This window comes from Penicillium manginii (genome assembly GCF_028828005.1).
Source record: "Penicillium manginii strain IBT 31320 chromosome Unknown utg000007l:1.0-2284322.0:1.0-2285126.0, whole genome shotgun sequence".
Lineage (NCBI taxonomy): Eukaryota > Fungi > Ascomycota > Eurotiomycetes > Eurotiales > Aspergillaceae > Penicillium > Penicillium manginii.
In genome coordinates, this window is record NW_026643108.1 from 975,405 (window position 1) to 1,002,269 (window position 26,865).

At 48.5% G+C, this 26,865-nt stretch overlaps 15 protein-coding genes across 15 annotated transcripts; 10 read left to right on the top strand and 5 right to left on the bottom strand.

Annotated features, from left to right (window-relative positions):
* Positions 1-107: 107 nt before the first annotated feature.
* On the top strand, positions 108-999 carry N7533_010288 (MIF domain protein; the record flags this gene model as incomplete). The annotated part of the gene is made up of 2 exons (XM_057106938.1): positions 108-503; positions 565-999. The coding sequence occupies 2 exons, from the start codon at positions 108-110 to the stop codon at positions 997-999; spliced, it is 831 nt and encodes a 276-aa protein (XP_056956155.1).
* A 611-nt stretch (positions 1,000-1,610) lies between these two features.
* N7533_010289 (ADP-ribose 1''-phosphate phosphatase) lies at positions 1,611-2,363 on the top strand (the record flags this gene model as incomplete). Its single annotated transcript, XM_057106939.1, has 3 exons — positions 1,611-1,707; positions 1,757-1,815; positions 1,920-2,363. 3 exons carry the CDS (start codon positions 1,611-1,613, stop codon positions 2,361-2,363), a joined length of 600 nt encoding a protein of 199 aa, XP_056956156.1.
* A 512-nt stretch (positions 2,364-2,875) lies between these two features.
* On the top strand, positions 2,876-4,135 carry N7533_010290 (Gfo/Idh/MocA family protein; the record flags this gene model as incomplete). Its single annotated transcript, XM_057106940.1, has 1 exon — positions 2,876-4,135. One exon carries the CDS (start codon positions 2,876-2,878, stop codon positions 4,133-4,135), a length of 1,260 nt encoding a protein of 419 aa, XP_056956157.1.
* A 1,401-nt stretch (positions 4,136-5,536) lies between these two features.
* Positions 5,537-6,393, top strand: N7533_010291 (uncharacterized protein; the record flags this gene model as incomplete). Its single annotated transcript, XM_057106941.1, has 4 exons — positions 5,537-5,704; positions 5,782-5,970; positions 6,024-6,098; positions 6,160-6,393. The coding sequence occupies 4 exons, from the start codon at positions 5,537-5,539 to the stop codon at positions 6,391-6,393; spliced, it is 666 nt and encodes a 221-aa protein (XP_056956158.1).
* A 1,045-nt stretch (positions 6,394-7,438) lies between these two features.
* Positions 7,439-8,023, top strand: N7533_010292 (uncharacterized protein; the record flags this gene model as incomplete). Its single annotated transcript, XM_057106942.1, has 1 exon — positions 7,439-8,023. One exon carries the CDS (start codon positions 7,439-7,441, stop codon positions 8,021-8,023), a length of 585 nt encoding a protein of 194 aa, XP_056956159.1.
* Positions 8,024-8,767: 744 nt separating this feature from the next.
* On the top strand, positions 8,768-9,438 carry N7533_010293 (CENP-X/MHF2 family protein; the record flags this gene model as incomplete). Its single annotated transcript, XM_057106943.1, has 2 exons — positions 8,768-9,328; positions 9,391-9,438. The coding sequence occupies 2 exons, from the start codon at positions 8,768-8,770 to the stop codon at positions 9,436-9,438; spliced, it is 609 nt and encodes a 202-aa protein (XP_056956160.1).
* Positions 9,439-9,598: 160 nt separating this feature from the next.
* N7533_010294 (uncharacterized protein) lies at positions 9,599-10,072 on the bottom strand (the record flags this gene model as incomplete). The annotated part of the gene is made up of 1 exon (XM_057106944.1): positions 9,599-10,072. One exon carries the CDS (start codon positions 10,070-10,072, stop codon positions 9,599-9,601), a length of 474 nt encoding a protein of 157 aa, XP_056956161.1.
* A 677-nt stretch (positions 10,073-10,749) lies between these two features.
* On the top strand, positions 10,750-11,893 carry N7533_010295 (MIND complex subunit MTW1; the record flags this gene model as incomplete). Its single annotated transcript, XM_057106945.1, has 3 exons — positions 10,750-10,803; positions 10,900-11,226; positions 11,354-11,893. 3 exons carry the CDS (start codon positions 10,750-10,752, stop codon positions 11,891-11,893), a joined length of 921 nt encoding a protein of 306 aa, XP_056956162.1.
* Positions 11,894-11,963: 70 nt separating this feature from the next.
* Positions 11,964-13,199, bottom strand: N7533_010296 (dihydroorotase; the record flags this gene model as incomplete). The annotated part of the gene is made up of 3 exons (XM_057106946.1): positions 11,964-12,896; positions 12,999-13,078; positions 13,145-13,199. The coding sequence occupies 3 exons, from the start codon at positions 13,197-13,199 to the stop codon at positions 11,964-11,966; spliced, it is 1,068 nt and encodes a 355-aa protein (XP_056956163.1).
* A 1,254-nt stretch (positions 13,200-14,453) lies between these two features.
* N7533_010297 (uncharacterized protein) lies at positions 14,454-15,220 on the top strand (the record flags this gene model as incomplete). The annotated part of the gene is made up of 2 exons (XM_057106947.1): positions 14,454-14,771; positions 14,831-15,220. The coding sequence occupies 2 exons, from the start codon at positions 14,454-14,456 to the stop codon at positions 15,218-15,220; spliced, it is 708 nt and encodes a 235-aa protein (XP_056956164.1).
* Positions 15,221-15,911: 691 nt separating this feature from the next.
* N7533_010298 (uncharacterized protein) lies at positions 15,912-16,247 on the bottom strand (the record flags this gene model as incomplete). The annotated part of the gene is made up of 1 exon (XM_057106948.1): positions 15,912-16,247. The coding sequence occupies one exon, from the start codon at positions 16,245-16,247 to the stop codon at positions 15,912-15,914; it is 336 nt and encodes a 111-aa protein (XP_056956165.1).
* A 2,477-nt stretch (positions 16,248-18,724) lies between these two features.
* N7533_010299 (uncharacterized protein) lies at positions 18,725-20,266 on the top strand (the record flags this gene model as incomplete). The annotated part of the gene is made up of 1 exon (XM_057106949.1): positions 18,725-20,266. One exon carries the CDS (start codon positions 18,725-18,727, stop codon positions 20,264-20,266), a length of 1,542 nt encoding a protein of 513 aa, XP_056956166.1.
* A 503-nt stretch (positions 20,267-20,769) lies between these two features.
* On the top strand, positions 20,770-21,878 carry swc5 (putative Swr1p complex component (Swc5); the record flags this gene model as incomplete). Its single annotated transcript, XM_057106950.1, has 2 exons — positions 20,770-21,116; positions 21,188-21,878. 2 exons carry the CDS (start codon positions 20,770-20,772, stop codon positions 21,876-21,878), a joined length of 1,038 nt encoding a protein of 345 aa, XP_056956167.1.
* A 599-nt stretch (positions 21,879-22,477) lies between these two features.
* N7533_010301 (T2 family ribonuclease) lies at positions 22,478-23,448 on the bottom strand (the record flags this gene model as incomplete). The annotated part of the gene is made up of 4 exons (XM_057106951.1): positions 22,478-22,533; positions 22,601-22,793; positions 22,854-23,148; positions 23,228-23,448. 4 exons carry the CDS (start codon positions 23,446-23,448, stop codon positions 22,478-22,480), a joined length of 765 nt encoding a protein of 254 aa, XP_056956168.1.
* Positions 23,449-24,256: 808 nt separating this feature from the next.
* N7533_010302 (uncharacterized protein) lies at positions 24,257-26,043 on the bottom strand (the record flags this gene model as incomplete). Its single annotated transcript, XM_057106952.1, has 4 exons — positions 24,257-24,772; positions 24,842-25,271; positions 25,340-25,855; positions 25,958-26,043. 4 exons carry the CDS (start codon positions 26,041-26,043, stop codon positions 24,257-24,259), a joined length of 1,548 nt encoding a protein of 515 aa, XP_056956169.1.
* Between the last annotated feature and the right edge of the window lie 822 nt (positions 26,044-26,865).

A 26,865-nucleotide genomic window follows, 5' to 3' on the forward strand; every position in this document is an offset into this window, starting at 1 on the left:
TTCTTTTCTTTTCTCTTCTCTCCTTCTGATCCTCCATCTTCTATCTTTCACCACCTTCATCCATTTGATTCTCCTTATATTCTGTATCACCCCGATCGAGAACCATCATGGACCCACCCGAGATACCCAAGTCGACAAAGCCACCAAGAAGGGGACTTGAACCCTTTCCGCTCCTCGACACAAACATCTCATGCGAGGAAGATGCCCGTACATCAGTGTTCTCCATGGCCTCATCTCCCGACCTGGAATCCAGGCCCACGAGACAAGCCAGGGCACCAACTTTGTTCTCAGATGAGAATATCGCCCCTAGCATTCGGTATGGACCAAGCAAAAACGCACACCTCCTGGAGAGGAGTATGGACGATGTCATCGCGAGAAAACAAGCCGAAACAAAGTCGACCTACTATGAGGAAGCGTTCTCTAGCCGCGGCTCGCATAATTCACCCAGGGAGCGCATCCTCCAGGACTCGATCGTGGTTGCTGAGCTCACAACCAGTGCCAAGGTAAGCCCTGGCTTTCTTGCGGCCTAGTCCAACGTGCAATCATTAATTTGAATACATACAGATCACCAGCCCTGGAGATTTGATGATGGACATTTCTCGCCACCTCGCTTTGATATACCAGCGCCCGGAGGCCGCGATTTGCCTGACGATTCAGACCGAAGCCCCTTTGTCATTTGGCAACATTTCTCTCCCAGCATACAAGCTCAAGATATACGCCCTGCCTTCCGTCATCGCGCCCACCACCAATATGCGCAGCACAACCATGCTGACCGAGGAGTTGTATCAGTTGATTGGTATTGGCCCCGATCTCGGAGTAATTATTTTCATTCCGGTACCTCAAGAAAACTTGGCGATGTACGGATCAGTTGTCGGAAATGAGCTCTCCAAGGTGGAACAGCAGGACAACCCCGGCTTTATGAAAACGCTTGGCCAATCGATTTCGCGGCGACACTTCAAATCAAGTAGCGGCGGGACCAGTGACCCTCTTTCTCCCTAGCTCTATTAAATCTCCGACCGTTGCTCAAACCCTTCAAAGCGCGCCAGTTGATGATGATATAGCGGCCGTCGAGCGACGACGTCAACTTGGGATGAAGAAGTCGGTATCGAATTTCGTGCGCCGTGGTTTGGGACGTGCTTCGAAAGAGAAAGAGGAGCAACAGGACCCTGAAAGAGTGGAAATTAGGGAGCCTGCCAAACCCAAGAAGGATGACAGAGTTCTTCGATTTGAGGACGAACTGTAAGAAAGTTCGATTCGGTTGGTTGCTGTTGTCTTTCTTTCTCTCTTTTTTGTGTGAATTGAAATGAATCCAATGATATTGTTCGCGTTGGCATTACGAACCATTGAACTAGCATGGGAGACAGATTATCTTTCCAAATACGAATTTTAGGTCTTCCATGGAACATTTCCGTACTCTAATATCCTTGATCTACTATTCCTTCTACAACCCTTGGGAACCCCCACCGCTGCTCAACTCTTCCCAAAATCGTGCCCCGCGCCCCACACCGGCTCCACTACTCAACTCGCGTTTTCATCTGCGCCTCGCGTCTGCACAATTTCAATACTGTGACTGTCTCCATTTACGATCTCAACTTGTAACTAGATTCATAATGAGTGTACACTCGGATGACTCGATGTCAGAAGTGAGCAGGGTGACAGAGGTGTGTGGCGATCTCTTCGATGCGCCAGAAGGATCTTGCTTGATCCGTAAGTTGAACTTTCGACTCTTGATACTCCCTGACTAATACATTACTAGATGCATGCAATGTTCAGGGCTCATGGGGAGCTGGGATCGCAAAGGTCTTCAAGCAGAAGGTGAGTCTGCTCTCCCAGAGCACTGGCTTGAAATACTCCGTGCGCATTTCTCAACGGCCGATTCGCTAACTTCGAGGGGGGTTCAGTATCCCACTGCATTCCAGTGCTATAAAGAGCACTGTGAAGCATACCAAGAGGAGATTGCTCATCATGATATCGTGGATCTGCAAAGCGAGGACGATGAAACTTTGTCCGTTCGTCTACCTCTAGGCACGGCACTAGTCATTCCCCCGCAGCCGGAAGATTACAACAATGGCAAAAAGAAGCATTGGATCGTCTGCCTTTTCACATCTAGCGGGTTCGGGAACCGCGTTGACTCTCCCGACCAAATTCTAAACAGTACCTATGCTGCCTTGGAAGACCTGGATATGCAGCTTGTCATGCTCAAGCAGCCAAACGAGGAAATTGGAGACGGTCAGCCTCCACCAGGTGCACTATTTTCTTGTCGATTCAACTCGGGACTTTTTGCGGTCCCTTGGAACGACACGAGGGAACTTATCGATGATTTGGGACTGGGTATGACGGTTATCTACCCGGAGGGAGAATGATCAGACTGCCCAACATAGGGTCTCATGATTCGGATATTCTTATTGCAAACCCTGCAGCTTTTGCTGGGTCGCTCGGGTCAATTAAATTATTCGCCGTTGAACGCGGTTGGTGTCCAACAATACATCAAAATAGGTATCACGGAATACCTAGCTGCTCACTTTTAAGCTCTTCAATTGGAGATAGATATGGAGTACCATGCATAATTTGACACCGTCTAGTAAAACTAGCGAATATACTTCCCCATAGGTTCTGTATTGTTCGACATCATGGGCTCTCCACCAGTTTCACAAATGCACGGGCAGGGCATTTCTCCGTCCACGGTCAATTATTCAGCCAAAGTGAAGTCAATAAATTTCACGTGGGAAATTGTGTACGACTTTCTTACCATGGTTAAATTGCCTATTCTGAGCAACTCCCTGATGATGCTGCCGATTTTCTGTCTTCGAATAAGCCACCTTCAAGTCTTGTGTGTTGGTAAAGATATTGTACCAAGAGACACTGGGAGGCCACCATGCAGGAGCCGTGGGAAGTGAGATGGGGTATCATAGGCAAGTCTTCCTGTTTCCATGTTTCTCTCAGAATGTGGCGTGTCCTTGACTCACTGTTATTAGCCACAGGTTGGATGGCCAGTAGGTTCGTGACTGACTTGCTCATCGATCCTCGTCTACGTGGTACCACCGATATTGTTCACAAGGTGGTCGGTGTGGCCTCGTCAACTAGGAAGGAAACCGCGACCAAATTCATCGACGACTTCGTCCGTCCAACCCAGAATGAGGAGTGCATCGCGCACGAGAGTTTCGAGTCCCTTCTTTGCCGAGATGATATCGATATCGTGTACATTTCTACGCCTCACTCGAGTCATTACAAGAATTGTCTACAGGCTTTGGATCACAATAAATCGATTTTATGCGAAAAGGTCTTGGCTATCAATGCTACCCAGGCCTACAAGGTCCTTGACAGGGCCAAAAAAGAGAATCTTTTCGTGATGGAGAATAATTGGCTTCGCTTTTTACCCATCAGTACAGCAGTTCGGAAATACATCACGTCAAATAAGCTTGGACATATTATCAGAGTCTATGCAGATCTATCTTACGGGGAAAACCCCGAGTCTTGGCCGGAGGGTCACCGATCTATCAACCCGGATCTCGCCGGTGGTTGTCTTATGGATATTGGAACTTATAGCCTTACTTGGATTTTGCAATGTCTTTATCATACATTGCCGAGCAATCTTCGCCAGAAACCCAAGGTTCAGAGTTTGATGTCTCTGTATTCGGCTGCCGGAGTTGATGAAACCAGCACCGTGATTATGGAGCTTGCATCACCACCGTATGGGAAATACAAAGCCCACGGCATTGCAACGACGTCCTTTCGAACAGATTGGGATCCTAATAAATGCCAAGATTCTGTTCCGTGTGTTCGGATCCTAGGCTCGAAAGCAGAGTTGCAGATCTTCGGTGGACCGGCTTCGCGCCCGCAGACAATCAGGATTATCCCTCAGTTGCGGGGCAATGCCAAATCAAGACTCCAGATGGGCGGAGCAAAAGGTACGGAGCAAGGTGATCTCGAAGTGATTAACTTTGGGGCACCTGGTGAGCCTGGGGGAGGACGTGGAATGTTCTGGGCCGCGGATGAAGTAGGGAGGAGCCTGAGAGACAAGGAAATTGAGAATAAAATCATGCCCTGGCAGGAGACTCTCTTGATGATGGAAGTACTTGATGAGGTCAGACGAGCTGGAGGTCTACACTACCCGGATGCTATTGAAAAGATCTGAATTCATTGACAACTGATATGAGGAATGCATCGTCATAGCAGTTATTTCCAGGCCACGTTCGCTGTATGCAATATAGACACCGAAACTTCAATGATATACAGAGTACGGAGTGTCTCTTCTCAGAATTCCTTACTACTGAACTGGAGAATCAAGATCGGCAATTGGCTAGGGCCCAGACTACCTTGAAAAGATTCGCATACTTAGCCTTTCGCCGAAATAATTTTCTCGTTCGATTCCGTCTTACGCATAGATGATCTCACCGTAAGAATAACACAGTCTCGGACCGTTCTTTATTTTCAGCTGAGAGAGATCCATTAACTATTGAATTTGTTATTGTCCACGAGACACCACTCAAATATGTATTCGGCCGTGTGGAGCCTCGTGGCAAATTGACAGCGGGATATTTGTTTCATTTTGAACAAGAAGTAGCATCGATTTGGGTTTTCGGTCTCGCTTTCGCTTAAATAGTGGGATATCCACGTAGTAATTAGTACTTATGTTCAGTTCATGGAGGTTGAGTGGCCATATAATAACTAACCCCTAACGAAATGGGGTGGCGGGCTGAGATAGACTTCGTGGTGGAGATAGCGGAGGAGGTGGTGCAGAAAAAGATACGGTAAAGACAAGCCGTTTCCTGAAGAACCCCCCGGGTTAAAGATATGAAGGCGGGAGATCGGCCGCAAAGAACCAAGGCAATTCTCGTTGGGAACCATGATCGTCCGAACTAGCAGCAACGAGGGAATAGCTACTCCACATACTAGCTATTCAAGAGGCCCACGCGATAGCACTAAGGCATTGCCATGACTGCTCATCACAACAAAAATGCGACCTCCATCCACATGGTCACATCGAAGCCGGAAGTCTATTCATACCCCATAAACTTCGAGTATTATTCCCGCTAAATCTGTCTCTTGCCCAGTGAAATACGCATATTGATGGAAGCCCGTGAGGCTAATTCCCGCTTGACCCTCGATCGGCAATCGGATCATCCAAATATGACAGTCGACAGGAAAAATCATGAACAAAGTTTCTGGTCTTACTGAATACTGGTCATTTCATAGATACTATGAAATGGTCTGTTTACGGGGTCTAATTTGTCGATATCAGTTCCCACCATTGACATTATGGCCACGATCATCAAGATTAGTTACTACACGGAGTGATTCAAGCCCCATCCCAATGCGCAAGCGCAGCCGATAGTTTTTGAAAGTCTTGAAGAGAAGATAATACCAACTTGGTGGCCTTGAGCATTGCTAAGTGGTCCATATAATGGATCTTAAGTGGAGACAGTGCAAGCAGAAAGACTATATAAGAAGTCAGGAATCCGGACAACAAGCAAGATATCATCCCCAAAGCCTAGATCTATTCATTAACCAAAGACTTGCGAGAAATATCCCCATCATGCACTTCGTACCTCTTCTCTCACTTCTGGGCCTGGCCGCTTCTGCCTCTGCCACGATCGGTGCCTCGCAAATGGTCTCCAATATTGATCAAATCACCGAGCTCTCGTCTTCTACCAACGACATCGCTCAAAGCATCTCGGTTGTGAATGTTTTCAGCACTGGACCTGTATGCTCTTTTCTATCCTTAATGCACTTGAGAAACCCGGGCTGTACAATTTCACTGACATCCATTTAATCGTTCAGCAACTGATCAACAACTTCAAAGACATCATTCAGACTGCCACGAATGACATTACTGCCATGAACACCAAGCGCTCTATTCATGCTCGCCAGGAATGTCTCGATGTCACGGACATTGAAAGATGTATCCAGGACCTCGGAGAAATTGTGGACGACCCTAGTGAAATCCTTGGAAGCAAGCGCTTTGTCAAGGTTGGTCATAATGCTCATACTTTTCAAGATAAATTTCTGACGAGACGGCCCAGGTCGAAAAGAAGAGACAGGATGCTCCTGCCTATAGCGAAACTGAACAACAGGCTGTTTGCACCGCTTTCAGAGAGGTAAGTGGTCCATTTCAGAATAAACAGTGATACTAGTAGAAATACTAACAATTATTCAAAGTTCGTCATGATTCACCAAGAGCTTTTGAGAACCGTCATTGGCAAGCATGGCCTTCTGAGCTTGACTCCCTTCACCAAGCCTATCGCGGCGGTACTCCAGACTCTAGAGGGCGGTGTTGACGAACTTGCCTTCGGGATCATCGATTCTGTTCCCACATGTGCTCAAGATGCCACTCAGAACAAGAACAGCCTGGACAGCACTCTTCGGGATGCTCGTGACAAGTACGACCAGTGATCTTCACATGTTTGATCCTCAAAGGACAATTCAATCTGCCTGAAACATTTATGATCTTCGATTTGCAACCCCTATGCCCCAATCTCTAGCTTGAGTTAATACACCTGGATATTTGGATTTAAGAAAACATTGTTCATAGTCTATTGCTTAAAACACTAATATCTTGATATGAATAGCTTGTACTTAATCTTTAGAACTTAGTTAACTAAAATCAGTATAGCCTTTGGAATCTGCGAGGTGGCCCTATCCCCTAGAACAGTCGGCTAGAATATGCACCAGGATACAATTTTCGGGAAGTTGCAAAGGGACAGGGTATTATGGGGGGGGGGTTCAACTATGAAGTCATCGGGGTGTGGCCAATAAGTACATGTTGAGTTTATGAAACCGAAAGGTAAGAATTGAGTCTGTCACATGCCTAGAAAAGGTATGGAGAATCAAGAAATGGACTAATTCACATTTTAAAAAAATTCTAGATGAAACTTCATCTTTTTAGGAAGTTCATTTACTCTTTCGTTTGGGTAATCAAATTTGCCGAAGCAGCAGGTGTGGTTCTGGAAAGCAAAAATCACTAAAATAGGAATTAATCTAACTCAATCTTGAATATTTTTGAATCAATCAGATTAAGGATAGTCCAGGATCAATATCAAAGAAGAAGCCTCTCCGATATAGGCGGTATGATTTGATAGACTTGACTGGTGGGTGACCTTATAGAGCTACCGATTTTTGAGGCTCCCCGGAGTGGAGTCAACTCCGAAACAACTACGAGGGGTTTCCAGCGAACAGAACCCCCACAGTACCTGGAAGAGCGCATAATTGAGTCTTCAAAACTTGTTGATCAAACATTCAAGGTGGATTTGACGATACTTCAATCTCGGCTTGATGTGAAAATGTCCATATGATTCTGACCGGCAAGTATATAAAGACCTAATATTTCAATTCGAAAAATAATATTCACAACAGTTCAACAAATCATTCAAAGAAACTTTCAGCACCGAAATCTTCTTCTACAAGCGAAAATATTCCTATTTTTCCCTTTAAAATCAAAATGAAGTTCTCTCTTCCCCTCATCGTCGCCACTTTGGCCTCCATCTCCGCTGCGGCCGGGACTCCTGCTCCCTCGGGTATTCCCTCTATCCCTCAAGCCTGCCAGGAGATCCCTCAGGCAATCGGCCTGAAGCCCATCCGGCTCCTGAAGCAATTCCACGAGGAAGTTTGCGAGAAGGGCAAGTGCAGCGCCACTATCAACGAACACAACGAATATCTCGTCAACAACGTCTTCCCCAAGATCATATCTGATCTAGACGAGAAGCTGGAGATCTCCGCTAGCAACAAGCAGCTTTTCAGCCAAATTCGCACCCAGGCTGCCGCTGCAGTCAAGAAAAGCTGCAACCCCCAAGGCGAGAAGGCTCTGTGCGATGACCCTCAGGGTCTCTTCGAGTGGGGCTCTTGCGCTCTCAAGGCTTCTACCCCGGTCTACCAGAAGCACATGAAAGAGCTGGCTAGCGCCTCTCAGCTTTCCGAGGCTCAGTGTCAGAAGCTCAAGGCCTTGGAAACTGACGAGTCTGTCTGGAACAAGACTATTCCTGGATACATTGAGACTTTCGCTCAGAAGTGCGAAACCAAGAACTAGGTATTTTCTGACTCAATTGAAGATTGAATTTACTCTTTGCTAAAATTGCCTTAGATTCTACATGGCCCGGAGGCTATGTTTGCAATGCTGCCATTGGATTTGATCGAATCAATTCCATGGATATATATGGCTGCAGATAGAGCTTGGGCTCGGAACTACTGGTGTATTTCACTTACATAGGATGCATACCTAAGTATGGTATCTAGATGAATGGGTGGATGCTGTCTATCTGCTACCAGCCCTGGAGGCACGGCAGACTTTTGTGATAGCCCTAACACTGTCGTTAAGTTTCTATTGATTTAAATGTTTTGACTATTCAATCTGGCCCATTAAACCCTCTTACCAGTAGTCTAAAGCTAAGATAATACTAGTATATAGCCTAGTACTTTCTGAATTTATTTGAGAGAATTCCGAGGCCAGATCTATCTTGATCGACAAGGACATAGTAGTGAGTCAATCAATCAATTTCGATGGCTTGGATTTTGGATTCCATAGTATAGTTGCGATTAAAAATGGACCTTTCAAAATAAAAATTACATGAATTATGTTATTTACCTCCAAATCGACTTTGTCCTGTTCTGACCTGATCTTATACTTCCAAGAGTGGGTCACCTGACAGCGCGCGTCCCCGCGACTCGCAGCAGCGGAGCTTTAGAAGTTGAGAAGCTACTCCGCACTGCCCTCAGCCTTCTCCCATTTCCATCTCTACCCTAACACCAGATCATACCTGATCACCCGAACAAAATGGCTGGAGAACCCCCCGCACAGAAGAAACGCCGACTCCCCTTCAAACCACCGAGTCGCGCTCCCAGCGCGGGGCCATCAACAACCGCGTCCAAGCCCAAACCTAAGACAAAAACCACAAAAGTCACTAAGCCCTCTGCAAAATCCTCTTCTACCGCATCCTCATCCAAAACACCTACTCAATCCAAATCCACCGCAAAGCGCCAACGCGCCCAGTCCCCTCCCGAATCAGTCGCCTCCGACTCGGGCTCCGGTTCAGAATCATCTGTCCACAGTCGCGAACGTTCAGTTTCCCAAGAACCGGACTTTATACTGGCAGAAATTATTGAGAATAATCCGACTGAGGACGTGGCGTCTAGTGATCCGACTATACCGCCCAAGCTGCTCACAAGATTACTGCATCAGCATTTCAGCAACGAGAAGACGAAGGTTGCCAAGGACGCGAATTCGATCGTGGCCAAGTATGTGGATGTATTTGTGCGAGAGGCAATTGCGCGTGCAGCATATGAAAGGGCCGAGACGAATAATGGTGGCAAAGGGGCTAGTGATGGATTCTTGGAGGTGGGTTTTATTTCTCGGTTTCTCCTGACCGGTATGTATGCTGATGCTAACTGAACATACAGGTAGAGGACTTGGAAAAGATGGCGCCGCAGCTTACGATGGACTTTTAATTATGGAATATTGGGAATACGGCGCTCGGGGGGTACTTATTTGATTTGGTTCATGCGTTTGAGATACCAAAGCACACATACAACACAGCATTCTGGAATATTCACTTCCACTTTCGATTTCCATTTTCCAACTTGCAATTCTTGTTTGCCCAGCTCCATGCTAGATGTATATCACCTTCAGCATGGTAATATCCCGTGGGCTCCGATATGCCGGAGGTTTTCCCGAAGTATGATCTTCAATGAAGGGCGGGAGAGCGTTGAATCCATTTGCATTATGCAGCATCCCGACATCGTGATTGACTCGTCGTGAAACAACCGGGTTCGCCATATATCCTGTCTTTTTCTTGCTGAAATGAGCGACTACGACAGGGAGTTGGTTATGTTCTGGGAGATGACCCAGCATGACATCGTAGTCTGCATTTGCGATGTCGAAGACCAGGAATGATCGCGTTCTCCAATTTTGGACGGCCAGGAGTCTAGTTTGGGATACGAGGACGGGCTCTTTTATGAGTTGGGTTTTCATTAAGACACGGAGGGCCGGTGAGATGAGGTCTTGAGGTGACTCTCGCGCTTTCGATAAAAGGGAGCTTCGCTGGGAGACAATCACCAGGACTCGAAGACGAGGCTGCACCATCTTGACCTATTGATGGATGAGTACTTGGATGTCCTGGGCTTGGAAATGGAGTAGTATCCTTACAGAAGTCACCTGGGCAATTCTGAGGGATTTTTTACCTGTTCAAATGATATATAGAGATGTATACTAGGTAGTATTGAGGAGTACCTAGGTGGATAGCGATATCATCGTGGCATCGACGATACTATATACCCTCGCCTGGGATAGCTTAAAGCAGGCCATCATAGTACAACTCTTGGGACCTGCAGTCTTCAGGGCTGGGAATTTGGACTGGATTGCAATTTTCACACCGATTAAACAAGTTCAAATTCAAGTTGTCATCCATTGCCACCAATTCCTCGTTGTGGTGTAGCGTGGCCATGTTAGTCCAAGTGGCAATTTGTACCACTCTCAGGCAGCCAGGTCGAGTCAACATGCAAACGAACAGAGAGGATGACCTTGCAAGTTTTAAACAGAGACCATTTGAATCACAGATCAAAGCACGGTAATCCAAGGGTGTCAAGGAATTTCGAGTGGAATGTGAAGGGCGACAGCGCAACTTCCCGAGGCGGTCACGGATGTTTGGTCTGTTCGGTTTGTCTTCTCCGCAACACGCGCCGCGTCTTCCACAGTTTCGCATTCACATATTCGCGTTCGCATTCACATTCAAGGCCGATCAGGGCCTTTTGACTTCTGCGATGAACGACGCGACGACTTCCCTGCTCACCGAGCATTTCAGCTACACCCCCTTGGTGAGTATCTTCACCCCCCGCAGACTGGCGCATCTACGTGCAGGGTGACCCACCACCCCTCGAGAGTGAAAATAGCACGCTGACTAGTTGAACCAGTCCCTTATAGACGACATTATCAACTCTATCAACAACCTGATCTACCAGGCGATCTCCAGCCTCGAATCTGGTCTCATTGACACTCCCCCAGAGCGACTGGGGTTTGCCCACGACAGTAACGGAACTGTCATTCATGAGGCTGATGAGGATGGAAACATTATCTATCCAGAGGCGAAACTTGAGATCGAGAATGGATTGCACCAGTTGGAGACACTTCTTGAAGCCAATGTCGACAAGGCATTCGATAAGCTCGAGATCTACGTGCTGAGGAACATCTTCACCGTTCCCGAGGATCTGCTCTCGTGGGTGAAGCTCAAACATTACGAGGTATGCGATATTAAATTTTGAACCGGGATTCATGACCTGGCTGACACTGACACTCTGGATTCTAGGGCCTCTCCTTCGATAACTCACCAGACGCTCCCCCCCCGAAACCATCCAAGCACAACGCAAGAAACTCCTCGAAACCAAGAAACTCAACCGGGCCTTGCAGGACGAATGTGCGCGAAATGATGCTGTTATTTCCCAGCTGAAATCAATCATTTCCACCGTCGATACCTCGAAGACTGATACCGATAAGAATGAAACAATCAAGGAATCTGACCAGCTTGATCTTTCTTTCCTGACAGCTAGCCCGGCAGCACGACAGCTTCGTGTGGGCGTTGATGCTGGATCGAGGGTGAAACATGCCCCACTTACAACAAACACCGCTTTCATTTTGTCCCAACTCCCTGCTTTGCAGTCGACACTCACCCAGCTTCGACCGAAACTGGCTGCCTTGCCGGGTTCTCTCAAGCCAATGGAGACCAAGACGAAGCGCGACGAGCGGAAGGAATATATCGAAAGCCGAATCAGACTACATCTTGAACGAGCTGGGCAGCTAGCTATCAGTGATGATGGAGCTGTTGTCGCAGGTCGCCGAATTGATATCTCCGAAGCCCATGCCCTCGAAAATGTTGCGAGTATGCTGGCACGGGACAACAAATCTGCATAGAAGGATGGTTCTTATTGAAGGGCTTTGAATTATTTTCTTCTTCTCTTCTTTTCTGCATTGGCACTATTTTCTACGACCAAGTTACAGTCCATGTGTCCTGGGTCTTGCGGAAGGGAACAACGTCGATCTTATCCGACTTGAGGATCTCCTCGATCTTCTCACCCTTCTTCTCGAGAGTGATAAACTCCTTGGTCTCCTCTCCAATCTGATAGAAGGCACGACCGAACTTGCTCATGAATCCCTCCAAGATCTCCGGGGTAATATCCTCGTCCTTAAGGACACCATTCTCAATGGCCTGCTCGAAGGAATCGAGTACAACCTGGGTAGTATAGGGCTGAGTGAAGACGCCGGCAGCAATCTTCTCACCACCACGCTTGGAGGCAGCAGGGTGCGGGGCGCTATCGGAGCCGAAGAAGAACTTGGGATTGCCTGAGGCTGCGGCCCGGAGAAGGGCATCACGATCGGCAGGAGTCTTCGCAACAGGCTTGCAGAAGCAGAATGGGTCACCCGCCCACGAATCGATAATGATTGAAAGGTGGTGAGCGGTAATGGAACCGGCGACGGTAGGACCGCACTTCTTGACGGCCTCAACAGCAGCAGCGGTGGTACAGTGCTCTAGGATAATGCGGAGCTTGGGGAACTTCTCGTGCAGCTCGAACAGCTTCGGGAGGAAGCGCTCCTCGGCCGACAGCACTGTCACGTCACCCTGGGAAGGAGCCTCACCGTGCAGGTTGAGGATCATGTTCTGACGCTCCATCTCCGCGAAAACGGGGTAGAAGGATGTGTAGTCGACGACGCCGGAGCTCGAATTGGTGGTCACGCCGGCCGGGTAGCTCTTGACGCCGGTGATACCGCGCTTCTTAGCCTCGATGATGGTCTCGGGTGTGATGGTTTCGTGCAGGTACAACGACATGAGATAGTTGACGTTAGGCTCGAGGGCTTGCAGGCGCTTTTGGTAGTCCAGAGCACGGTCGACGGTCGTGATGGGCGGAACCAGGTTGGGCTATACAAGTGGTATACAGTTTAGAGGCAATTCATTCACAATTCAATCAAACCGAACCTCATCAATCACCAAGCGTCACAGGGATTCAATAAGCTATCTTACCATCACGAAGACAGTGTTCACACCACCTTGACGAATGGTGGGCGTCACCAGCTCCATCATCGGTCCATCGCGCAGGTGAACTGTCGAAAAGTCCGAGTCAGTTCACAATCGCATCTACCTAGGAGTGATCAAGGACTGGCACATACCATGAAAATCGGCCGAGGCCGGGATCTTAACTCCCTGCAAGTGAGACAGGGGCATTGTGGAGGTATGAAATAGAGTCAATTGGATCTGGGGAGAAACAGAAAAAGTCGCGGGGTGCGCCTCATCTTTTGCCCCGCCATTTTTTGGTCGGTTCTGCCGGGCGGTGTGAAGTATACAACAACATCACCGAATTTCTGCGATTGCAGATATTAATTAAAGATCTCTAGATGAGACCATTCAACTTAAGTCGAAACAGTAATGTTTATCTGGAACAAGCCATCGTGATATTCTACGGGTAAACGGGTGAATATCGACTTGGACAGACCTTCTTCAGCTTCAGAATCTATTAGAATGCAGGAACCATTTACTCTAAACATAGTCCAAACATAATCCATTTAGAATGACGACCGTAATATGAAGTAGACTTGGCAAACTATACTTGACAAGATCTATCTTCCCCAAACCACCACCAAAGTTCAGGCATGACCCTGACCCTGAGCCCGAGCGAGCGCCACTGGTCACAGATCATCCCCGGCGCTTAGCCTCAGCCTATCACAATTCCTCTTTCACCTCCCAGCTCCAAAGGAACAGAACTCCAGGAACACAAATCAGAAGCCATTATCGACTCTCTTGAGTGATGATCACCAGTCATTTTTTGCAAATTCTCTCCAATTTCCAAAATTAGCACCCAGCTAACCGCCCACCCTCCCCCTTGCCAAGCATGCAGGCTCGCGCCCGGACGATATGCTTCACCCAGACTCCTCTCTAAACACAAAACACACTTTCTGCAAGCCCATGTTTGCGGTGCGGCCTTTCAAACACTGAGAATTAAACTTCTACAATCACACGAATCAGGATCCCGCATATCTTATCCTACCCATATGCCGTGGCTGATGTCGTGATGAGGACCTCCTATCCCCAGCGCTGGATACGCGCCCGCGCAAGAAATGCATTGTGATGGCAACGCGCTCGCTAAAACTGTCTGTGACGAACTGTACTCGACTTGCGGGGTGGATTGCATTGTCCTACATATTCGGCCTTGTGTCCCCTCTTGCTGTTTGGTCTGGAACCAGGGGGGCTTCTATTTCGATTTCTTCATCCACTATTCTTTCTTTTTTTGAACTTCGCCTGTCCCTGTCTGTCTTTCTGAACCTCCGGCCAGGGTCCCCCTTCTTTTAAAAAATTTACACCCCCAATTGGGACTGTTACTTTACTTTCCCAACCTTGCCGGCAAGGTATCGAGCTAATATCTCTTCTATACTTCAACTGTGACATCAGTACCCCTCGTTCTCTTCTTCATATATCGCCACAATGAGCTCGAATTCATCTACAGCGGGCTCCCACCCTTACTCTACAGATGTGGAGGAGTCTACCTTTCTCAAACGCAATCGTTTGATACACTGGGCTCGCCTTGGCCTCTCTGTTTTGATTACTACTGCGGCCATCGCTACCGTGGCTTGCGAGGCCGTCCCCCTACGCCATTACAAGGACACATCTAAATGGTCGAGTGACGATCTGCCCCTTTGGCCCATGAACCTTGACGTGCGCCCCACCGTTGCAGCTTTAGCCTGCGGCTGTGTGATTACAGCTCTGAATTTGGTCTATGTGGTCGCTGCTCTTCTTCCTTCAGTAAGTGCCGGCACTTACTTACTTTACCTATAATATCAAGTATCTAACATCGTGACCAGCCCCATTCCCGCATCAAACTGCTCAACTCTTACTCTTCCCTGTCGGCCATTAGTGGCTTCATCGCCGCCCTCGTCGGCATCATCTTCATCATCTACCGCCCCTCTTCAAACTATCCATCCGGCTTCACCGAGAATGAAACCTTGTACAGCTGGACCTGCAAGTGGAAGAATGGATCTAGCACACAGACAATCCCAATCGACTTTTCGCGGGATTGCCACGACACACGCGCTGGATTTGCACTTCTTTGCTTGACCCTGGGGCTGGAAATCCTCATGGGAATTGCTGCCGGTGTTGGCTCTTTGTCCCAGCGCGGTGTCTCACGGCGCAGGGAGGAGCAGTTCCAGCTTGAGAAGTTGGAGATTGCTACGAAGCAGGCTTATCGGGGTTAAATGATATTATTGCTATGGGTAACGCGACTCAGGTGTTGCAAGCTTGATCTGAAATGCGAATTATATGGGCTGTTTATAGGTGTCGGTGTGTATTGATGACTTGGATGACTTTGCGCAGGTGACGAATGATGGATTGTGGTTTTATGGGTTATCGCGAGAGACGATCCATGCTGGACATAGATTGAAGCAAGCGGGTCTGAGTCCCAGGTGAAATTCCATGTATATACGACGGAGTACCCAGTGTCTCCGGAGGTCTTAACTCTGGTTAATTACATGCTTGAAAGTTTCCTCACGTAACTACATACTGGTAGTACTATCTCCATAGATATCTCATTCCAAGGTTCCAAGGCTGGAATATCCACCCACTGGCAGTTTTCAAAATTTCCCTGATACCTAGTAGTGTACATTTAATGGTAGAATCGGGACAGACTTGTGTTTCATGGTGCGACAGTAAAGTCTGATATCTATGCTGCTCCATACTAGTAACAATCAGGGGCCTTCGACAACATTTAGGAACGCATCTGCCAATTTGAATCATATAACTTGCTTAGAAACTTCCAAGGTTGAAAGATGAAGAGCAAAAAAGTATTTTCAAACGATAGTCGCAATTCAGGAGATTTCTTTAGATTAACCCTAATGCAGTAGCCTCACTGCATCTTCCAGTCACCCCTCTTGTCGTCAACCTCGGAATCTACCCTGCAGCGCCAGCCAGCTGAGCCATAACCTCGTCATGAACTTCATTCCGCTCTTCGTCGTCTTCTGCATACCCCGCGGCCATTCTTAACACTATGATGCCTCCAGCGGTTGATAATAGGCTTATCCCAAGCCAGGAAAACACACGCGCAAAAGAGACGGAAGCTCGGATACGCGCCTCCTGTGTCGTGACCTTCACGAGCGGCCCATCAGTGTCAAACCACGCATGAAACATGTTCCATGCTGCTAGGTAGGATTGGCGGATAAGGACCTCAACATAGCCATCGATGTTATCGTACGTCGGTAGGAGCGTCGAGTTCACCACAGCGACCATGGTCATGAGATCCGGCATCAGCCATAGTACCTCTTGAACCCATGGACTGGGATCAAACACCACTCTAGAAATCGGTGTTTGGTCTTCGATGACGCGAGAGGTGATATAAGTGGCTGTGGTGCTGTTAGTCACACCGGCGGTGATATTCACGTTACCAATAAGTATGCAATTTTTTTCCATGCCAGCATGTATTGTGAAATGCTACTGGGGGGGCCCAAAGGATGTTGGACCAAGGCCGGCGCTGGTGCATGGTGGTCCACCACTCCCCGGGCGAGCGATGATGCGTACCGAGGACTTGTCGTGTCGATCGCATTTTATCCGTTCACAGAAAGGGCAAGGACTAGGGCGAGAGCTACACAGCATAATACGTGCCCACAGATGAATATCCAGTCCAAATGTAGTTTTCGTTTAGGAGGAGGAGGATTTTCGGGCAAGGAGCATGATACAACCTGGGGTTCTTCGAGGCCCAGATCGGCTACTAGGTATGCAGTAACTTTTCTAGAATTATCGAAAAATCCTGTCACTGCCCAGGTGAGAACTAGTTATCGCTGGATTACCATCTCACAGGGGGTATTAGGGTATATGTAGGAGCCTGGATCATCGATTCCGTGACACCCGAAGCTACAGATGCGCCCTGAACGTGAGAAAAGAACCATAATAAACCATTGGTACATTATGAGCTCCCTGGCAGTGATATAACCTGAGTTAACCACCCTCATATTTTATGGGTCATTTTCATTATGTGCCCAGGTGCATAAACTGACACCGCGTCTTAGATGGTTCGTAGAGTGTGCATGACCAGCGTCAGTCTGTATTGAAATATGTCGAAAGTTACCCGACGGCTGCAAACTGACAGTCTTACTTCCTAGCGTGGGAGGATCCTAGGCCAGATATCTACAGAATTCGACTGTAAATGTATCACAGGAACTTTATGTTTGAGAAAACGTGGAGCGAGTACACTAACTACCTAGCTAATAATTATAGCCCAGATGCATCGCAAGAAGCCTCCTATTGATGATACTAATAGGATACGCACTATCCTGTGCATTTCATTGAATATACCAGTAGTGAAAAATTCTACTTATTTAGACATTATGAGCTTTATCTGATTCATCTTCAGCTGCAAGGCTTCTCCAAATCGCGTTTTAAAAGTCCCCTTCAAGTGTGGTACGTTGGTATGGCCCTTTGGGCTCATTTGCATGGTCTAGATTCGGAACATTCAGCAAGCATCTCAAGACAAAAAGACAACAGATACGAGGGCGCTAATATGTACGTCTGACTGCATTGCTTTTGAGTGGGCTGGCCGAAAGGTTGACATTGCCTAGTGCTTACGGTTCCATCGAAAGGTTGAAAACTCCAGCTTTAATTGGGCATCTGGTGAGAGTTTCAGCTCACCTCCGATTATGTTTTTATCCCGCGCTCAATCTACCCTGGGTAGCTTGAGCCGATTTCATGATTTCGCATGAAAGCCGCGCTAGAAATTTGTCAGTATCAAAAACTTCCAGTTTGACATGTAATCTCATTTCTGTTCGAAAACCGACTTCATGTTTACCAAACAAAGATTTGAGTTTAGACTGTAACGTCGGCATAATTTGCCAGAATGTTTGGTTATAGGGCCACAGCGTGCATCGCGTAACGAGGGAAGATAGCTGCGGAAGTCCGCCACATCAGTATTTTATCATAAATCAGTTCATCGCTACTATTACAGCTCCGCTCCAGGCCAATTGTACCCATTATCACTAGAACTTGTTACTAGCTAGGATACGGCAAATCTGCGGGCTGGGAGGGTACCCTAAAGCCTACTCTCAAATTGAGGGCTGAGGGTTACGTCTTGTTACCGGGACGTACGCTCAAGGCCCTCACGTACCCTGGGTAAATCTGCCTTACCGTGTTTGACTCGAAAGGTCTGCAAGAAAGAATGCTTCGCAATCGACTTAATCGGCTCTGACAAAGCCAAAGCCAAAGCAAACCGCAAATCGTTCAAAATATGCCCGATGTCCTGTGAAATGTAACTTTGCTAGCCGCGCTGTCCCTCGCCGTTCATTGATTCAGGAAAACAAAACACTTTGCGAATAAGACAATGCAATTGACATTTTTAGTCCCGGCACGATGGATGGCAACCAGAATTTTCCCAATCAATGATTCCGAAAATATCGTGCCGCTATGCCCGTAGCGAACCAGCGTGGCCGGCTGTTCTTCGGGCCAAGCCGCCAGACTGCGGGGAAGCTATCGAGCGCTGCGCTTTTTACTCCATCTGGCAGGTGAGCCAACTTCCTTCAGAGACTCTGTGCAACTATGCGGACCACCCCCGCGGATATCCGGGCCGAAGTTCCTTGCTAAGGATGTCTTATAGTTGTCTGGTCTTGTGTGCGTGGTTCTTAAACAGCCGCTGCGCAGCCCAGCTCGCTCAAAGAACCAACGATTATTGATCCAGGAACTGCTCTCGTTTCCGCAGTCTTCAACAGATACCAATTGCAATGGCAATCTCGGCAAACACACGCTTTGAATGGAAACTTACTAAGCCAGGGAGATGGGAACGGGATATTGATGAGGTAGAAGAATTCTACGCCTCGTTGGCGAAAGCCTATGAAGGAACAGGAAGAGTCTTCTTTGCCATGACGGGGCTCATTTCGATTTCCGTTCCTGTACAGCCAGGTACTGGATTCCTCGAAGCAGAGAGAAAAATCGAACAGGCGCTACAAAATGCCTGGATTCGTCTGCGGTTCGACCATCCAACCATCGCTTCCAGGGTACAATATGACCCGGTTCAGAAAAAGTACAAGAAGATTTACCAGAGCTTCACCGATAGCGCATCCCAGCGTCAATGGCTGGATGATACGTTCTGTGTCGTAACAGAAAGAATGTCGGGGTTTGACTGGTGCAATTCCGATCCCCCAGTCCCTGCTCTACCGACACTGTACCTCGTCAAAGCCCCAGCCTCAATTGACCAGACTTTCCGCGCTGATCTTGTCCTCCGCTCACATCACGACATCATTGACGGTATGGGCACCTTACTTCTTTTCAACAATTTCTTTTCTCTCGCTGCCGATGCATACGAGCAAACCAAGTACGAATTGCCTCAATTTGGCGAAGAGTGGTCAAACCTCAGCCCGCCTCTGAGGGTAGCAGCCGGAATAACGGAGACCCTCTCACCTGAGCACAAGGAACACATGCGCGGAATCCTCAAACACAACGCCTCATTGAGGGAAGGCATTCAAACAGCAAGCCCGCCATTCCAGCGCCAAAACACGCTCCCCGGAAAGCACCAACGGGTTGCAGTTACTTTATCTGAGAACACAACAGCGAGGCTGTTGGAGAAATGTCGCAGTCTCGGGCTTAGTGTCACGCATGCATATCATGCCGCAATTGCGCTGGCTGTTCGGGACCTCCAGGAACGGAAGGAAAATGAGCGCATGGTGCGATACATAAGCTACTGTCTGGTCAATGAGCGCCACCACTGCAAACCACCGTACAGTACACCAAGCCATCCTGCATCGGTTTATCACTCCGTCTCCGGTCGATGTTTGGCCGTCGACCTCACTGTGCCCGCGCTAGGGAGCTTCAAAGATACTTCAACCGATGAGGAAATCTTCCGTGCTATTGCTCAACATGTCCGAGATTACTATCTGGAGATTCGTGACAATCAAGAGTATATCAAGCTCGTTCCAAGCTTTTGGGCGATGTCAATATTGCCGTATCCTGGACCCGACCTCCCTCAAATCCCAGCACGGAATGAGACCCCTTCAGTATCTATCTCCAGTATGGGCGTGCTGGATAAAGTCATTCGCCACAGTTATGGTAGCTTCAGCGTTGAAAATCCTTGGGTTACCGGGGAGGAGCTTGGAACTGGACTTGGAGTGTTCCTAGATACGTGGAAAGGCAGATTGACACTCAGCGCAGCGTACAACGATGCTTGGCATGGGAAGAAAGAAGTTTTGGATGTTTTGAACGGGTGTAATGACATCGCATTCCAGGGATTGGGTATCGGAGAGTGTGAACATGAAACCAACTTAAAGTAGATTAGGCGATATGTTCCCTTATTCCAAACCCATGGCTTATTGAATTATCTTGAGAGTGTTTTGACATAATATGAATGAGAAAACCTACGAAATGCCGAGGTGCGTCTCGTATAGATTGCGTATGCATCCGCATAAATCCAAAATTGATACCTTCATCGCTTCGATGTAGGTAACCATTTCAAATTTGCAGGGTGCCATTTGACTGGCAAGTGGCTGATATTCTGGAGTCACGATGCTTCGATAATCTTTGAGAATGATCATTTCGATGGAGTAGGTACCGGTATATGTAGTGTTTATGTATACTAGTGTTTATCGGCCTTAGGTGTATGGCATTTGATGCCATACACTCAGTACACCTGGGCAGTATACTATGAATGAACCAATAGGAGTCCAGTAATACATGACATAATCCTTATCAGTACCGCCTTTGGCAGAATTATCACATTCAACGCGTCGACCATCCCAGGGTTTCTCTTCTATATCTCATAACTCCCCAATTCACCATGCCTGCCGATCCAGTCGCGCAAACAGTCGACATCGACGAAGAACCCTACGAGTCCGCTGAAGACGAAGATTTCCAGCTCGACGCCGCACAAGATGATTCCGAGCTGTCGTCTTCCGACGAGGCCCAGGCCGAGGCCGAACCCGCAAAGAAGATACGAAAAAACGATAAGAAACGCGATGCGCCCGAGGATATCGAGTTAGACTCTGGCGATGAAATTACGATCAAGAAGGCGCAGGCCAAGCGGAGGAGGCGGAAGGGAAAGAAGGGTGATAATGACTCTGATCTCGACGACGATGAAGGGGGCACTGGTGGTTTTGTACGAACACGCGCTATGAAGGCGATAATGTAAGTTCTCGGTTCTCAGCAAGGCGCCGTGCAGTCCAAGACCGGGTTTTAACCTTTCTTTTCTCGAACAGCCAAGAAGAGCGCAAACCGCTAGCCAGGATCGACGGCGCGACTGTGGACGTGAACGCCTTGTGGGAACAGATGAACGACCCCGGGAATGCCCTGGGAACATCGACGTCTGAGACGGAAAAACAGACCGAGTCGGCCCCAGAGCCCGATCACTCCGCCGACACGCAGAAGAAAGACCAGCCTATCACGGATGCAGAGGATAACTCTCGCCAGGACCAGTACGCCGACCAGATGATCAAGATCAAGCGCACATACAAATTCGCAGGCGAATGGATCACAGAGGAGAAGGTCGTGCCCAAGGGATCTGCCGAAGCCAAAGTCTTCTTAGCCAGCGGGGAAGCCGTCGAATACGCCGATGCAGACGCCGTAGCTGCCGCGGCGGAAGCTGCTCGAAACCTCCGCCGACCGATACGCAAAATCTCACGATTCGACCCCAATCCGACCGGTACAATTAAGAAGAGCTGGGAGAAACAGGCCGTCGGACCCGGCGACGACGCGAAGGGACCTAAAATCAATACTGTGGAGAAATCTCGCCTGGACTGGGCACAGTATGTCGACCAGGCTGGTATCAGCGACGAATTGCGCACACACAGCAAGGCTAAGGAGGGCTATATGAATCGCATGGACTTTCTGGGTCGCATGGATGCCAAGAGGGAAGAAGAGGCTCGCCAAGCTCGTCTCAAGGGCATGTGAAGCTTTAGTCCTCGCGAGGAAATCTCAAAACCTACTCTATTAAGTCACGCGGCTCCACGGTTCTGCGGTCTCTGCAAGGGCTTGATCATGAAGACCATCAGACCAAATATGCCAGCTCCATGTGCGTCTCCAGGGTTGTATACAGGAAACAGCATGTCCGAACCCTCGAAATCTGGTGGCTTGAGAATGGAATCCTTCAAGAAAGCTGCCAGTCGATTCTGATCCAATGGTCAAACACCGTGCAGAATCACCACCAATGCGAAACCGAATTGGGGATTTCGTCAGTCCCGTCAGCGCAGCGGGTCAGACGGGAACTGATCAACCAAGATTCAGTCCCGCTCGTAACTATCAATATACGAGATGATCAAAGTCCATTTAGTCTCGCTACAGCCTTGCTACAGTCGTGGCCATACTATCTTGAGATTCATCACAAGAAAAGAGTCGGTCGGAAGTTGTTTAACATTTATGGGCAATGAATGCCCTTGTACTCTATATCCAAGATACCAATACAGATACCCAAAGCTAATATGAATCCATACAGCAACAAGATCACATCGGTCTAAGATAGCATAGCTAATCCCATCCACCTTACGCTCTGTTTAGCTGCTCTTGGGCACGTACTTGATGCCGCTGCTGGGGCAGCTCGCCGTGGTGACTGCACAACTGTTAGCAGGAAGTCCGGCAGTCATGGAATTTCGCTCTTTCAATGAGAGACAACTTACGCGTATCAACAGCCTGGTATTTTCCAGTAATGGCATTGCCCTGGACATTGAAGAAATACCAGGCTTGGTTCAACTTGCCGCTGGAACAGCTGACATAGACCTCGGCGCCGTGCAGCTTGCTCAGAGCAGCCTGAATCTCGCTCAGAGTGTAGGTCTTGGACTCATCAGGGGTGATGCCAGCATCGGAAAGGGCCTGCCGTATACATTAGATGTGTCATTGGATAAGAGAGACGTAGTATACGTAAAAACATACCTTGTAGGTATCCAGACCCTTAAAGAGATCGACGGTCTTCTGGAAAAAGTCGCCGACCTCCTCCTGCGGCGAGTAGTTGGAATAGCAGTCAACGTCGATGGTGTTGATACAAGTGCCATGCTTTCCCCACTCGTGCTCCCAGAAGGACTCGTTGTCGCCATCGATGTCGACCCAGTAGTCATCCATATAGGAGAGTAGGTCGGTGCGATCCTGCGCCTTCAGGATGTCGGTGATGTTGGTATAGGCGCGAGAGCTATCACAGTTGGACTCGTAGGTGCCATCGCAGTTATCAGGCCTAGTAGCAGGTCAGCGATGGTGTTCCAAAGTTCAAGGCAACTTGAAGGAATATCATGATATGCCCCGGTCAAACTTACCACAGACCGTGGATAGTCCACGAATCAGTCGGTCCTGTGACTGGATCGGTGTCCCAGAACTGGGTTTGCAAGAGTGCACCACCGGGGTAATTGTAGCAACAAGTGCCAGCCTTGGAAGAACTTTGGCAACTGAAAGTGTTGTTGTTGGAGCAAGTCTTGATACTGGCCGAGACGGAAGCCGCCAGGGCAATTAGGCCGATTGAGGCGCGGGCGAAAGACATCTTGATTGAATTCAAGTGATGAGAATCGCTCAATAATTAAAATTGAACTTGAATTCTCGTATGCCCTTTTGTCGGCAGACGGTGCTGAATTAATAGTCGCCCTGCCCAGGTACCAAGAACACTATGAATGCACGTCGCCTGCAGAAGCGGCACCTCGTCAGGGACGGCGATCGCTACTGATAGCAGCACATGCACTGGTCAAAGGACGCTGATTCGCGCGACTCAGATCGGATATCGCCGTCAAGCAGCTAAAACCGAGTGGGACGAGCGGGGATTGAGTTGAATGGGGAAAGGTGAAACACCCAATGACTGTCGATAATGCACCGGGCCCCTGGAGGTCAACTTGGGCGTATCTCGATTCTTGGTTCAGTTGCCGGATCATGGGCAATCGAGGTTGCATTGAGTCTTCTAGTCCCTGCTTTTTTTCATTTCTAGACACTGGAGTCCAGCGGATCTCCGACGTTGATTGAAGCCCTGTGAGATTAAATCCGTCACTGATCGCCCCGTGTCCCCCCAGTGATCTAGCGAACCAGCGCCCCGTCGTGGGTCTTGGTAAAGGAGATGATCTGCGAAGGCTGAGTGTCCTTCACATCTCACTCTTTTAGGGAAAACGGGTTGGATTTGGGTGTTTCAAGTGGTACTAGTACATCTTCGAATCCGTGCCATGTGTAAATTGATTGTAAATTGATGGAAATACTACATTTTCCATATACTTTAGACATCATGGAAGTACTAAAACACAACTAAACTCCAAAGAATGCACTGGCTAAACGTGCCATCACGGTAAATCCTCCAATATTATTCTTCATTATTCGGCAAGAAGTGGTTCCTCCTCATCATGCGACAATGGATCACGCACTCGAATATTCCAGGCCACGATCGAAACTAGCATGAAGACGACAGAGGCCTGCAGCCACGGCAGACCCATCCAAGCATTGCCGAAATGCATTCCAAGTCGGAACAGATAGGCGAAAAGGGGCCCTGAGATGAGACCTCCCAATGATTGCGAGATTGCAAGGGCCGAGTAAAGTGTTCCGATATGGTTCGGTAGGACGAGGGCAGTGACAAGACTACGAGTAGCGACCAGGAAGCCCATTCCGATTGAGAGGAATAAGAGACCCCAGATCAAGATGCCTGGGACCGGCGCGAAGGCCATAATGGCAAAGCCGACCGTGGTGAATACGCTGGTCGCTTGACTGAGACGATAGTCTCGGTATTTGCCATGCAGGTCAAAGAACCTACCGGCGATGGAGTTGAATGCGGGCATGAGAACGAGAAAGTTTGCCAAAGAAAATATCCCACGGAGTGAAATGAGTAAACTGGCCTGGTTCCACCGTGTCAGTAAGAGGAACGGTCACTTTCATCAACTTAGGTGAAGAAGAGCAAAACGTACCTGGCCAATACTCCAATTGAACTTCTTGGATGCGTATTGCATCAGTAAACTCGTTGACTGTCGACTCATGAAGCCGACTCCAGCGATTAGAACAAGGAGGAAAACATTACTATCCCTCCAAATAAATCGGGTGGATTTTTTGAACTCGCGGGCCTGGTAGATGATCTCCTGCAACATTGGTTGCTTGCCTGGTGGCTCCATACCTTCAATTAATTCCACTGGGGCTTCATCTTGATGAATTTTCAATTTCGCTTTGGCGTCTGCGAGGGTCTCTGGAATGAAAAAAGCCGGCAGGGTGCCTAGTACAATTACAACGAGGCCGAGGATATAGGGGTACCATATATCAAAGGTCATCAAATAGGCACTGAAAGGCGTGGCCAAAATTTCTGCGAGTAGGACGCAGGATGAGAGGCGAAATATCGCAGTTGATCTATGATAATTTTAGTGAGCTTGAGCTTGAGCTAGGCATACTCCGCTACTTTGTAGATCAGGGCTTACCTCTCCTCCTCTGAAAAGACATCCGCCACCATCGCAATAGCCATGGAGGTGAGCACTTGATCACCACCACCGATAGTGCGAAAAAGAGCCGTCATCCAAACCATGCGTAGTGGCAGTACAGTTGACCATGCGGCCACCAACCGTACCCAGAACTCCCCCAGGATGATTCCCAAGGTCCCGAGATACAGCACGGGCTTGCGACCCCAGTGGTCGGCTAACACACCATAAGGAAGCGACAGTAGGATGCTGGGCAGTACATCAAAAGTTTCTTTGTACCCATTGATGAGAGCGAGCTCTCCCTGCACAGCCTCGGATTTACATGGATCGTCCGAGGGAGAATTAAGTAGGCTTGCATTCACGTCATCGCGCGAATTGATGAGATAATTGCGACAAATTATCTGTTCAAAGATAGCTGTCTGCGGCGCTTGTGACAGAAAAAATCCAAAATCGGCCGCGAGAATGAATATGCCGCAGGCAACGAGAATTAGCAATTTCTTCCGGCCATTGTTGCTGTTGCTGTTGCTGTTGTTGGGGGGGTCCGGAGTTCGGGGTTGGCGATAAAAGTGGCGCCGTTTCGTTGGGCGAGGATTGTGCCTCAGTGACCATGTTGGATTTCACAGAACATAGGTGTGACTTGTGAGCCAGGTCGGGAATCGGTGGAATATAAAAAGGGCGAGATTTTGAATGACAGGGAGAAGGGGCATATGGTGTAAGACCGGTTCCAAGGTTGGTCGCAGCCTGATCCTGGCTTATCGAGCCTCTCGGAGCTCAAAGTCAAGCAACTCCGACGTTGAAGCTAACCTACAGTTAGCTAGTTAGCACTTGGGTAAAGTACCCAACCTTAGTACCCGATTTGCTGGCTTCCCATTTCCCCCGAGATAAGGCCCGTGGACTCCAGCTCTTCTCATCATGGGTGGCCTATCCACGTTGATGGTCGACGTGTCTTGACGTGATTTAGGGGCGATCTAGACAGGGGTTTGGCATTCTTTGTTTCCAATGGGGGCGAGAACAATCTCAGCGCGGGGTTCGGCATTTCTTAATGCCAAGTCGAAGTTCCTTCAAAACAAGGAACTCGAAGAAATGATTCATCCCGTCCATGGCGAGTGTTCACTGGCAACTGGCGCTTTCAGTCAAGCCGGCATGCTCAGCCCTGGAGGGTTTAACTTGAAGTTCTAACTTGAAGGTTCAACGGACTCGGACTCCAGGGCTTGGGGGGGGAACTTCCAAGGTTGAAAAGTGGAGAAGGAGAGAGGCTCGGAGAAAGTAGGCGGCGAAAACGAGAGATATATAGATCACATTGACACCGTGGACACTCCACGGCTCTCAATAAAGTACCATGGAAAACATACTAGTAGTACTTAGGCTGCTACCCAGGTACTAGTAGTAATACTAATTAGTATTGCCCAGCATGTAGAACTTTATATTATACGATCTATCACCCTCTGGGGCTTTTGAGCTTACACACCTGGGCATGCAGTAGAAGAGTATATAACCCGATTGACTAAATCCATGGATTAGCCCGGCAA